This window comes from Microcebus murinus, chromosome 17, assembly GCF_040939455.1.
Source record: "Microcebus murinus isolate Inina chromosome 17, M.murinus_Inina_mat1.0, whole genome shotgun sequence".
NCBI lineage: Eukaryota > Metazoa > Chordata > Mammalia > Primates > Cheirogaleidae > Microcebus > Microcebus murinus.
This window is the reverse complement of record NC_134120.1, coordinates 22,597,858-22,610,719: the sequence shown is the minus strand read 5'-3', so window position 1 is coordinate 22,610,719 and position 12,862 is coordinate 22,597,858. Positions and strand designations below refer to the sequence as shown.

At 50.4% G+C, this 12,862-nt stretch overlaps 1 protein-coding gene across 2 annotated transcripts in view; it reads right to left on the bottom strand.

Moving 5' to 3' along the window:
* MYO5B (myosin VB) overlaps nt 1–12,862 on the bottom strand; it is a 283,722-nt gene that overhangs the window by 105,721 nt on the left and 165,139 nt on the right. For both annotated transcript variants that reach the window (XM_020282335.2, XM_075993885.1), the window contains exons 8-9: nt 8,052–8,159; nt 4,125–4,234 (exon numbers count right to left, since the gene is read on the bottom strand). In XM_020282335.2, coding sequence (XP_020137924.2) covers nt 4,125–4,234; nt 8,052–8,159 — 218 coding nt within the window. The remainder of the gene's footprint in view (nt 1–4,124; nt 4,235–8,051; nt 8,160–12,862) is intronic.

Genomic DNA, 12,862 nt, shown 5'->3' with positions numbered 1-12,862 from the left:
TTTTTCTCCTACAGATATTTAAAATCCATCTCCCCAAACCAATAGTTACAATAGAATGTCAGAGTAGGAAAGAACCATCCAAAATCATGAAGGCCAGTTGTTTTTCCAAAGGACAGTTTGTACAAGAACAGTTGCAAAGAACATGAATGGGCTTTACTTAACGCAAGAGGAGGAGGGATGGTACCTAGGCCAGACACAGCTGAACTAATTTGCTAATGCACCCTGATGGCACCGAGAGAGAGAGATTTTAAGGAGGATTTCCTGAACTTAACCGAAGACCCACTGTGTTCCTAAGAAATTGCCTGGGGCTCAGGTTCCCAGGAAAACACCTTTGAAACTATCCTTCTGATCTAACTACTCTTATTACTCAGACAAGGAAAATGAGTAGAAATGAGGTCCCCTGCCTTGAGGCTAAAAGCTCCTAACCCCAGCCAGGCAGGAGAACTGGCTTGGTTTGGGCTGGGCAAGCAGGGGCCCCTGTCTTCACACTCACGCAGCAGTGAGGGTTTCCATGGCCACTTCTGGCCAGCGGCCTTTCCCTCCACAGCCACCCCCACCCCACCCCCTTCCTCCAAACATAAAGCCATATGCAGCAGAGTTAAGTGCCTGGGAACTGCTTGGCAGGCAACAAGTTCAGAGGTGGCAAGTGTCCAATTTGTTCATCTGACCTATTTCCAAGAAATTCTTAATTGCTAGGCACAGCACTGCAGATGGATTCCCTGACATTTAAATGGCCTGCCAGCAGCTTACATGACTGCCCGAGACCTGCTCACTGGCGCCCCTATCCCCCCGCCCCAGGCCTCATGCTGTGAGTGCGTGCCGTGGAGGAAGGACCTCAAGTTAGGGACTTGTCTGATAACCTGCCCTTCACCCCAAGTTTCTACCCACCCCATGGGGCGTGGCTTGCTTCTCTCACCCCCCTTCCCACTGTTGATTGAAGGTGCTGAAACTGAAACTGATTTAACATCATGCAATTACAGTTAGAAATAATTAAATGATGCTAAATCCATTAAAAATAGCCAGCATCATAGGTGGCAGATTAGTTTTACGGGCCCATATTGCCAAATTCAAGAAACAAATTGCCTCTGGTGTCCAAGTAATTGGATGCTGTTGCATTTCCAAGGTAACTCTGGCAATCATGGAGCATATTCTCATGCTTTAATTAAAAATGAAAACGACCGAGCAGAAGGCACACTGCTTGTGGATCGACGGCCTTTCCAATAGCCCTGTGTACTGGGGGAATAAACCAAAATGAGTTTGAGAGACGGGAATTTAAGCAGCAAACAGTTAAAGATGCATTTCTGGAGCACACACTCCACACTGGGTGCCGTGGGGGCCCCAGGCGGGGGGTGGACAGCCCTCGTTCCAAGGCCTTGCCGTCCAGCTGCGGGAGCCGGGCTGGCTGGGCCCTGTCCTGCCTTTGCCATTACCTGTCACTCTGACCTCAAGAAAGCTTCCTCTCCCCGGGCCTTAGTTTTTCCTCTCCTATACAGGAAGACAAGTGTGCTTAAGATCCACTCTGGCTCTAACAAGGCAGGTAACAGTCAAGAACTCAATCCCTGTGAGCTCTGTGCGAAGGCCTTTTCACGTGAGGCTTCAGGGAATCCTGACACCAACACCAAGGCAGGCGGCATCACCCACACTCCACGGAGGAGCAAACAGAGAGGTCAGGTAACTTGCCCCAACTCCCACACCCAGTGGCAGAACCAGGATCTGAACCCCAGCAGCCTTGACTCCGAATCCTCACTCCCCACCAGTGGTCGGTGCAGGTGCAAATGCAGAACAGCACAAGCCTAGCCCAGACCACGCACCTGCACCCAAAAGCCTTCTGGACTCCCTGCCGTCAGAGGAAGGGCTGCTGCCCACGTGGGATGCAAATGGCCACCATTCAGGCCACTGCCCCAACCTGCACCCTCCATCCACTCTGCCCATGTCCACGTGAACAGCAGGGGGTAGGAGGGGCAGAGGCACAACAGAAGTGGTCCCAGAGTTTAGTGGGGAAACAAGCTCAGATGAAATCACTAATAAATACTTCTCACCTGAAGGGCCAGCAGAGGCCAGGTGTAGAGGACCAGCCATAGGCTCAGACATACCTCACTATAGGCTCAAGCCTCAGCTTTCCAAAGAGGCCTCAGCCCAACAGCAGGTGCCCAGGGTCCCCGGCCATGGTTCTCGTGCCTCACCAACCCCACTATGAGCTCAGAGTCGCCCCCACTTCCACTCTCAGGTGCGTTGCCCCCAAGTCCTACAAGCCTCAGCCAGTCACCCATCCTCTACTTCCTGGGAGCCTCCCTAGTGCCCCACACTGTGCTAGATGATACAGGAACAGGCAGGAACAGTCCCTGCCCGCAGAGTTTGGACTCACAAGGGCAAGAGGGGGGCAACAATTGCACAACAAATACAAAACCACCACACCACGGAGGAGAGGCACATAGTGCTGTATGAACCCATGATGGGGGGTGTGACCAGGACGTGGCCCTAAGAAGAGTGGTGGGTTGGGGGCCCAGAAACATGTACCATCTTTCCCACATCTTACCAGCCCGAGCCAGGAGCTGGTCAATGCAAACATTCCTAACCTCACCTGTCCCTACACAGGCAGAGGATGGCTGCCCTATGGAACTGTGGGACATTTACTGGGCTGCATGCAGCAGGCAGGCACGGATGCTCTATGCCTTTGTCAAGAGAGGAAAACATGAGGGGCAATGCCGCACTGGCCCTGACAACTCGGATTAGGGCAGGGTGTGTCCTGCACTGAAGGCCCATGCACCACCTGCCAGACCACAGGTCCTCCCTCCACGCACCCAGTTTCTCTCATGGCATCACCGCTGCCAGCCCCACCACACTGCGCCCCCTCCCCACTGCACCCCCTCCCCACTGCGCCCCCTCCCCACTGTGCCCCCTCCACGCAAGGCGCGTGCGTGTGCACACACATACAAACATCAGGTGTCAGAAACTGCCCCGGGACACCTAACACTGCTGGCTCCAACATTCCCTCCTTTCCCACTGGGCCCAACTGGGTGAGCTTCAAATCTCTCGTGGGGCTGCAGAGTCCACGCTCAGGATGGCAGCAGGCCTGGCGGGCCCAGGGGCCCTCTCGAACCCAAGTCATTTCTCATTTAGGGAAAATGCATGCGTGGGGGACGCAACGAGCTCTGCCAGGTCCCAGGCACGGTGCGGGGCTTCCTCTCCCAGAAAGGCAGGGCCAATTTGAAGTTCCCATAACCCTAATCCTAGACAAACTGCAGGTGGTTAATAAACGTCCACTCAATTGAGAACGCATCAACTTGTGAGCGGCATGGACACGTGGCCACAGTCACATCCTGTAGCGTGCAGTGCTGTCTTCTGTATTTCGCCAGCATCTGCTTACTCAAATTCCAAGTCCTTGGAAGCAAGAATCACACTTTGTACTCCCCTGGGACCTAGCCATCAATGGGCGCAAACAAAGGGGGCACGTAACAAACAGCTGCAGATTCACCTATTCACAGCCAGAATCTCAGTTGCAGCCTAGCCGGACGCCACTAAATTCCAGAGAGGCATGACAATTGCTTTCGGTACTACTGTCTAGTACTTACTCCACGGCCCATCATCTACCACAGATCACCGGGCACCAGGAAAACAACCTTCCCAGTGGGCATTTACGGAGCACTTTACAGCTTGCAGTGCTCACACAGATGGCCCACTTCATCCGCCTCGTGCTGTCAGAATCTTGGCAAGTGCCACCCCCTCTGTCCACCCTGCCAGACTGTAAGCTCCTCTGAGGCCGTCACCAAGCACCGTGCCCCACGCCCTTTCCTCTCCTTGCAACAGAGACTTCCCTCTGGAGCTCAGAGAACATGTTATGGAATCCCATGTACCTCGGGGTGCTTGGAAAATCATCCCATCAAAGAGAATTTATTAAATAGCCGCCTAAGTTCCCCGCCCTCGGCGACAGAAATTTGATGGCAGCTGATTGTAAAAGGATTGGTTCTTTTAAAAAATGGTCAGCGAGTGAACAGAAACCATTACTGTTCAGAATAAATAACCTACGAGTGTCCTCTAAGCACAGACCCACATCTCTGTCGCATCAAACGGCAAGAACAGGGTAAACTGTGTGCGTTTCATCTCCGGTGCTGGGTGCAACTTACTGATATGCTGCACGAGTCCCCGTCGCGCTCGGCCTGAATCTCCACGCTTCCAAGGTGCAGGATAGAAGCAATTATCTTAAAAATGCTTATCTGATGGGATTCTCTCACTCCTAACGGGGGAAGAAAAAAAAAAAATGAATGAGTGACACTCAGTATCCATGGCAGGATGGAAAAAACACTTTTTGTAAAAGACTTTAAAAAAAAAATACAGTTGCATTTTCTTTCTGGCCCAATGACTCCTAAAACGATCCAGGCTCCTCAACAAGTAATTGCCATTCGAGTTAACAGCTCAGAGGGCAAAGGGGCTCACGGACTAAAAAGGAAATATCCTCACCCTGATTGTCCCGACCAAACCAGATGGGTCATGCTACCACTTTAAGCCCTCAAAGGGCAAAGGCCACGCAATGCTCCTGCAGGCTCATTTGGGACTTTATTTCAACCGCTTTATGCATGTTTTTATGAGTTTAACAAGAATGGTCATCTATCTGCAATCATTTTTTTTTCCCCAACACAATATCCTAGGAACATCTGTGACATATCCACAGCACCAACAGGGGAGGAAGAGGAGAGACTTCTCCTGGGATTGGTGTTTCGGGGGCTGGCGCACGGCCACCCCCGGATGGGGGCTGCGGTTGGCCACGCTATATGCGCTGTCATAGTCACAGTCGGACACACCAGCCCCAGAACCACTGTGGCAGCAATCACCTGTTGTCAAATTTGATACTTACGTACACGAATTACCAAAGGCACAGATGTCATCTTAGAATTTACGTTTAGCTTGAAGGCATTAGCATTTCTTTACAAGACACTTCAGGACTTATTTAAGAAAGACTACAGAATAATAAGATGAACACCAGCAAACCTATCACTCAGTTTAAGAAATCCAGTGTCCACTCCATTCCTCCCCATTCCTTATTTTTAAGGCAATACTTTACTCAGGCTAAAAAAAAAAAGAAAAATCTCATGCTAGCATTAAAAAATTTCCCCCAGATAATCCACAACGTGGGAAACCCAAGCATAAACTGAACAAACTTAACTCTAGGCTTTAGTGTTAGATGACCACTACCATGTAAGCTTCACAGGGGCAGGGATTTGCTTCTAAGTTTTTATTATGTAAAATTTCAAAACATATAAACAAAGAAAGACTATAACAAATCCCTGTTCTTACTTTATCATATCCTCAGTGCCTAGAACAGTGCCTGGCACACAGGCGCTCAGAGACATGACTCATGGAACAATTGAACTGATGACTGTTGACATGGACGGTGAGTACTTGTGGATCTCTACAGAAATATGTGCATTATTCAAATGTATGGTTTTATTCGGTCTGATAATCCAAAACACCACCAGAAGCTTAAGAATTTAGGCGTCCATCCTGGTTCAGTGTAAGTGAATACACCTGGGTAAAGCCACAATCCGGAGTCCAGGACAAGCCAGGAAACTGGATGCTTGCATACTCCTGCGAGGGGAAAGCCCTGGGCTTTCTGTCTGAGCCCAGAGCATCTTGCTCTCAGGTCAGTCCCATTAGAAGCACCCGTCAGAAGGTGGGTGCTGGAACCACCACGGAGCAAGAGGCTACACACTGTTTCAGCACCAGCTCCTCTCCCCCCTTACTTTTGGAAATCAATGCTCTGTCAATTTCCTTTTGGAAATCACTCACTTCCTTTTGGAAATCAATGCTCTGTCAGTTTCCAAAGACCTTCCCACCCTGCAGTGGTAGGAATTTAAAAGGCATATAGAGAATCAATATTGAATCCCAACACTAGTTAGGATCCCTGCACTACACTGATGAGAAGACCCCTTCTCAGTACCTCACCATGGGCAGCAAAAATCAAAACAAAAACCAAACAGTAACACACAAGGAGTGAAACAGGAGTCGGTGACCTGTGGCTCACAGCCCACAGCCTGTTTCTGTACATAAAGCTTTATTAGAACACGATCATGCCCACGTGTTTGCATGTTATCTATCCCCACTTTTATAATGCAACAGCAGAGCTGAGCAGCTGCAACAGAAACTGCATGGCCCACAAACCTAAAATATTTACCATCTTGTCCTTTAAGAAAAAGTTAGCCAACTCCCCAGAGTCATAAAAAATAAATAAATAAATAAAATAAGGACCTGTGTGTTAAAGGGTAGGGAAGAAAGTCTTACTAAAATAATGTTACATAAGGGATCTGCTTTGAGAATTAAAGTATCCATTCTCTTTAGAGCCTTGGAGGGGATGACCCTCTCCTTATATCATTGGCTCACGCCCACTGCTCACACCAGCACTAGAAGTGTAGCACCAGAGGCCTTCTTTCTTGGAAAAACTGGTCAGAATGTATCCTGCTTAATGTCAAGTCTTCTCCAAACCTACCCCCAACTCTGGAGAATAGGATGGGCATGTGACGCTGGGGAAGTCGGGCGCCAGTTATCAATCTACTCTCTCTCAGCTTCAATCCCCCCCTCTTTGCCCTGGCTTGTGATACTGGAGCTGGACCCTGTAAACACCTCTCCTGGGCCGACTGGTGGGATGTCAGGCTTGCTCAACAGAGGGCAATGGTGATCTGCAAGGCAACAGCAGAAGACAGTTCTCTTCCTGGTTCTGGTCCTGCACAGTTATAACTCACTGGGAGCCCAGCGACCTCCCTGATGAGCTCCAGCTGTGCCCGCAGGACTGTCCCCCATCAGCAGTGGCTTCCGAGCAGTTCTGCCCCCCCAACCCCTACAAGTTTCTCCGTCACGTCCTCTGGGGAGTTAACTAAACCTCAGCCGAGGGTGGCGGCTCTCGTTTTTGGTAGTTCCTTTATTGCTGCTCTTCTTGCCCTAGAGACAGCAGCTGTTCTTTTGCACCTGCTACTTCTAGACCCCTTACAGCCCACTTTTATCCTTTTTATAGTTCATCACCTACTACTGCTCTAGTTAACATTTACATGGATTTTTCCCTGACAGTAGCCAGTGTGGCTCCTGACTGATATTTCGTAGGTACAAAAGACAGACCCCATCTATGCACCAGTTAGCCTGAGAACTGACCAGCACTGGGTTCTTGGAACACAAGGGCCTGGTTTCCTCCCCATTCAGAGATTTGTGTTTGGCCATGTTTTATTTGGACAATGGACAGAACTTCACTGACTTCCACAAAAGAACCTAACTTAGGCGGTTCTGGGTTAGTCACACGGCTCAGAAGCCGAATATTCTGTCGGGGAAGGAGTTGGGGAAAACAAAAGGGCCATCCTGAGCCACTGCTTGGGTTTCAGACTGACTTCTCGAGCTTTCCTCTTTCTGTCTGTCTGCAGGTCCCAGGAATTTAACACTTCGACTTCCCAACTAAGAAAGGCTTACCTTCCACCTTGCCACCTGGGGGCTCTTCTCCCCCAAAACTGGTAGGGGAAAGGGACAATCACCTTCAGCTCTACTCTTCCTTCCTGCCCTTGAAGGACAAAGAGAAACTTTTGTCTTACAAACTCCTAAGTCTAAATGGACACAGCTCACAGAATTAACATTGTTAGACAAAGCTACCAGACTGATGCAACCTGCTTCCAACTCTGACCGGACTGTAGTACACGTGGTTTGGTCCCAACGGAGTGTCCCTTTTTGCTAGAGCACACTGCTTGCACACCCGGCTGGTCTACTACACGAAGAAACACAGCCGTACTTGCTTTTCCCTCCAGTGGTTCCAATGGCTTGAGCAGGTAGAAAGGGACACTTCCCAGCCACCTGGCAGAGAGGCTCTCAAAACCTTATATTTTTAAGAAAGGCCAACAAAGCTCCAAATTTTAAGCTGGGGAGCTTAAGGGTTGGGATGGATAAGCGAATATCCACCAAGGGTAGGAGGGTGCCCCCTACTAGCACATGCAGGTTGGCAAGTGGAGGGGCCATCCCCTTGGTTCCTGTCTCCAGGACCATCAGGCCCCGGGGCCTGCTTCTGCCACTCAGAAGCGCCTTACCGAGCAGCGTGAAGGCTTGCCGCGTCTTCTCAAAGTCCTCAGCGTCATCCACACCCTCGATGGACGTGTCTCCTCCCTGTGACGTATAGAAAAAGTCCTCCGCGCTTGCTGTGGGAGGCAAGGAAGGCATGAGCCACTGGAGAGAGAGAGAGCGTCACCCACTTCCCCACCGATCGTGACCATGAGGATGTCCACCCCTCAGCATGCTACCCCTGACCAAGGTTTAGTTTAGTCCCAGCTGGATAGGAAACCCTTTAAAACAGACTTTATCTCCAATGGCAAATGGCAGACAAAACTGAATAACAGAAGAGAATTACACTAACAGAATGTGCTGCTGTGTATGTACAACTGGCATGGGAAAACACAAAAGATAAATAAATCATGGATAGTTGCTCTAATAAGACTCCCCATAGATTTGGTTTTTAGATACACACAAGTAAAACATATACCCACCCTAGAATCAGACTTCCATGACCTTAGATAATCTCAGTGTAACATCTGACAAACGAAGGTCAGTGATGTGCCCAAGGTGATGTGGTTTTTGGTTTGTCATACAAAGTTGGGGCACATTTGAACAATGTAGGCATGTGAACAAATGCAGGCTGAGACCCTTACGGTGTTTGTTCTCATCCCCAGCCTAATTATGCTTCCGTCAGGCCACTGGCAAAAGCCGTAGAGACAGCTGGCAAGGAGGGACCCAGGCTGTGTCTGAGAATTCAAAGCCAACCTCAGCAGAGGGCAAAACTGCAACCAGCCCTTGGAGTATCCGCTCAACAGAGAGGATGGTAGAGTCAGCTCTTGGGAGGGGGCTGCACTCAGAAATCAGCACTTAGGGCAACAACTGCACATGGTCAAAGTCACCCTTAGAAGTCACTTGAACCTTTCATAAGATGCAGTACTGTGTGTGGCATGACCCTGCCTGGTACTTCGTGTTCTAAGTGTATGTTTGATTTTGACAGGATGTCCAAACTGGACACTGGCTGGTTTCTCTCTTCCCCTGAAAACCCCAGTAAAATTCTTTTCCCTTGACCTTCATGTGTACAGCTGAACACACATCTGTTAAATGTGCTTAGGTTCAGCTGCACTGGAACTCCCAGTCTGCCTTCAACACCCTGTCCTTCCAATGTGACCTCCCAAGAGCTTCTGGAGTCCCTCCATCTCGATTGCCACTGCCCTGGGTCTGCCCTACAGCATCTGTTGTCTGGGGACCATTGTACAAGAGTCTACACAGTTCTTCCTGCTTCTGTGCCTGTCCCTTCAAAACCATCTCCAAAACCTGGCAGCTCCGATCACACCAGCCCCCTGCTTAGAGCCCTTTAGGAGAGTCCACTGCCCCCAAGGCAAAGGTCAGCACCCCAGAACAGCCTAGGGCCCTTTTGAGAAGTGGCTGCCTCTAGCCCTCCAGACTCGCGGCTTATTCCTGCCCTCCCCATCTCTGTTCCAGACATACTGATATCCTTATGGTCACTCATCGGCTCCACCCTCTGTCTATGTCTTCAGTTGTCCCTGCCTACCCCTCCTTCCTCACCTCTGCCCATCCCTCCAGCCTGCTAAGCACATGTTTCCAGGCCAGCTAGGCAGTGACAGAGCACAGCCCCACACCCCAGTCTGACCACACAACCTGAGCTATGACCACCAGGCAACTCTGCCCATGGGCATGAGTCAGAGTCTCAGTGGTGTCCTCTGAGAGCCAACCTCCTGGACAAGTAGCAAACACAGTCAGGTGCAGCCAAGGCACCTGAACCAGGAGTGCAAAGACTCCAGCCTTGTACTCACTCATAGCCTCAGCAGAAGTGAGTTTTGATGAGAAAAACCACATCAGAGCTTAGAAGATGGCATATTTAGTTCTTGCCTATCCAAGCACTCTCAGCTCTGGCACAGAGCATACAACAGTTTCAAAGGCTCAACATAAAAGCTCCAAGTCTTTTCTCCCTTTATACTCACCTTTCACAGTATCCCAATCGATGATTTTTATAGTGCCCACCTGAGCAAGACTGTCTGTAGTATTTACTCCCATTCTGCAGACAAGCAAACTGAAAAACATAGGGCTTCTTAAGGGGTTCCCAGGCTCACTTGGGGGTTTGGTCAGGCCTGGGAGCCCATCCCTGGATTCCCCCATTGTAGAGGTGACCATTTATGGCATCCCAGGACGAAACACACGCTAACTCATTATCAAGTGTCAGTCCAACACATCAAAAGAGTCACCTGAGACTCCAAGGCGGGACACTCTACTTCCATATTAGAGGGAAGGTGCTTTCGGCATCTTTCAAAGACCTTCATATTCAGCAGTCAGGGCCCCACTGACTGCCTGAGTCAGACAACCCCACCCTCCCTGCTCCCAGTTCCTGAACTCAGGCCCAGCTGGGTGACCTTCTCAGGCTTACCATTGCATGGGCCACCTGGGCCAATCACAGCACTCTCTACTGAAGGACCTGAATCCAATCAAAGTGATCATCTTTCCATCTGCTGTAAGGCCTCTGGACCCCCTTAGCAAGAGACAGCAAATAGGACTCAGTCTGTCTCCCCCACCTGCTTGACCTGCCTGGGTCTCAGCTCTCCTTTCAGGCCCATGAAGCCAGTGCTGACCACCCCATCCCAAAGCAATTTCTCTCACCCTCCAGTTTGGATCTCTCTTTACTAAGAATTCCCCAGGAGAAATATACCAGAAGTCTCCTTTCTTAACTGGCTCACCAGGCAGCCATTGGATCAAGAAGTGAGCAGACCACGAGGGGCTAGGGGCCCAATTAGAGCATTGGACCATCAAGGCCAAGGTCATGGGCTTGCACCTCGCCTGGGGAGGCTACCCTGACCTGTGCAAGGCCAGAGAGGTTGTTGATAAAACTGTATCAATACACCTACAGAAGTGGAAAAGGGGAAACGGGCCATTTATGCCTGTGTGGTTTTTACAGTCATTTACTTACATTCTAACAAGTTACTCACAGGACTTAAAAAAAAAAAAATCTCCCGAGGTCATTTTAAATGCAATAGACCAAAAATGCAACAGAGGAAGAGTATGGATGATTAGATGCAAACCTGTGCCCTCCACCCTCAGACAGATTCAGCACCAGGCCAAGGGGTCTTGCAGAGACTTCTGTGCATCTGAATGGCATGTTTTAGGGGAACAAGAGGGAGAAGAAAGCCAGGTAGGCCTACATATTCCCTTAGAGCCCCTGGCTAGTCCTTCATTTATTTGAGGCTTCCAGCTACTCAGCTGGGGTTATCAGTGGAACTAAATGCCAAGCCTCAAGGCTCAGAGCCAACTTAGCTTCAAGGCAGCAGACAGCCTCACACCAGAGCACAGCGCTCATATCAAAGGCTCTTGCTTCACTCCAAGAGGTTCTCAGACGGCACATGCAGGTGCAAGACATTGATCAAACTGGCTCGATTTCAAGTGCTGCAGCCAGGGCCCCAAGGAACCTGCACCTTGCAGAGACACTCAATTAGGAAAGGTCATTTTAAACCTCAGCACAACTTATATAAATGAAAGACATTTTAGGAGGATTTCTTCCCTATTAACTTAAAGTCACAATTGGGACCCAGTGATCCAAACTCAGCCAGATGGATCTTGCCAAAATATGTTTGGTTTCCTACAAAACTGACCTGAGAAAAAAAACAAAAACTACATCTCCTGCAATTTGTTCCTGAAAAGCCCTGCTGGGCCCACAGCCCCTACTGGGAAGGAAAAAAGATGCCGGCAGTGGCCCGTATCGAGGCTGCCTGCCAGGGCACTTGGGACTGACAGCCAACATCAGAGCCACATGCGTCACTCAGGGCAGTGCTCAAACACGGAGTGCTCAGCACCTGCTCTGCTTAGCAGGTAGCACACACTCCTTGTCCTCAGGAGTTTATGACGTCCCTACGAGGATCAGACTGGTAAGCACTGACCAGTGGGAGAACAGCACAAAACCAGCACAGTGCATGCCAGCCAGAGCCGCCTCCTCTGGTCTTGTTTTAAATATTACCTCCCAGGGGAACCTTCTGACCACCTCGTCTATGCCTCCTTCAGCGCAGCCCTTATTGCTCTGTATGGTGACTGGAGAGCTGAGCAGGGGCAGCGCATATACTGCCTTGTCCAGTGCCACATCCCTGGAGCCTAACATGGCCTGAGTAGGGTTTAATGAACAAATGCTGAGCCACGTGGTACAGGTGTCACAGCTACAGGGACTCATAAGCAAGTAGCAGTGATAAGAGGGCAGACCTGCATTAGAACCACTGTATGGATTTCAGCTACCGGGAGCACAGGCAGGTCTGGTGCTGGGCCCCTAGGATGGCCAGGACTTGGATCAGGGACAAACAAGCCTCAGAGTCTGCTTCTCACACAGCTGCATGAAGATGCACCAACCTGTTAGACACGCAGCTGTTCACACCACCTGCTAGTACTGTACCTCCCGACACGGCCCCAAAACACGGACACAGCAGGCCAGGACAGGATGCTCGGCAGACACCAGGACACTGCCGGGCCCCTGGCTCACCCTCCCCACCCACGGGGCTGAGGAATGAGTACTCCACCGTGAGGCCCACATAGAGAGGTGGGCCAAGACTTCAGACCCAAGGAGAGGCGCTACAGGGCATGGAATCAAGACAAAAGCCTGCTCACTCCTCCAGTGGCTGCACGCCAACAGCCTCAAAGAAAATGAAACTTGCTACCGCCCCTCAGCAAGCAGCAGCAGTGGAAGCAAAGGGTGGTGTCCACCCATCTGACAGGGACGGCACAGCGACTCATCCACGGGCTCCTGCGGAGAGGCGCTCTGGGTTGCCCTAGTGGGGTGTGCTAGAAGCCTCAGTGCCTGTTTGGGAGCCATCAGACAGCC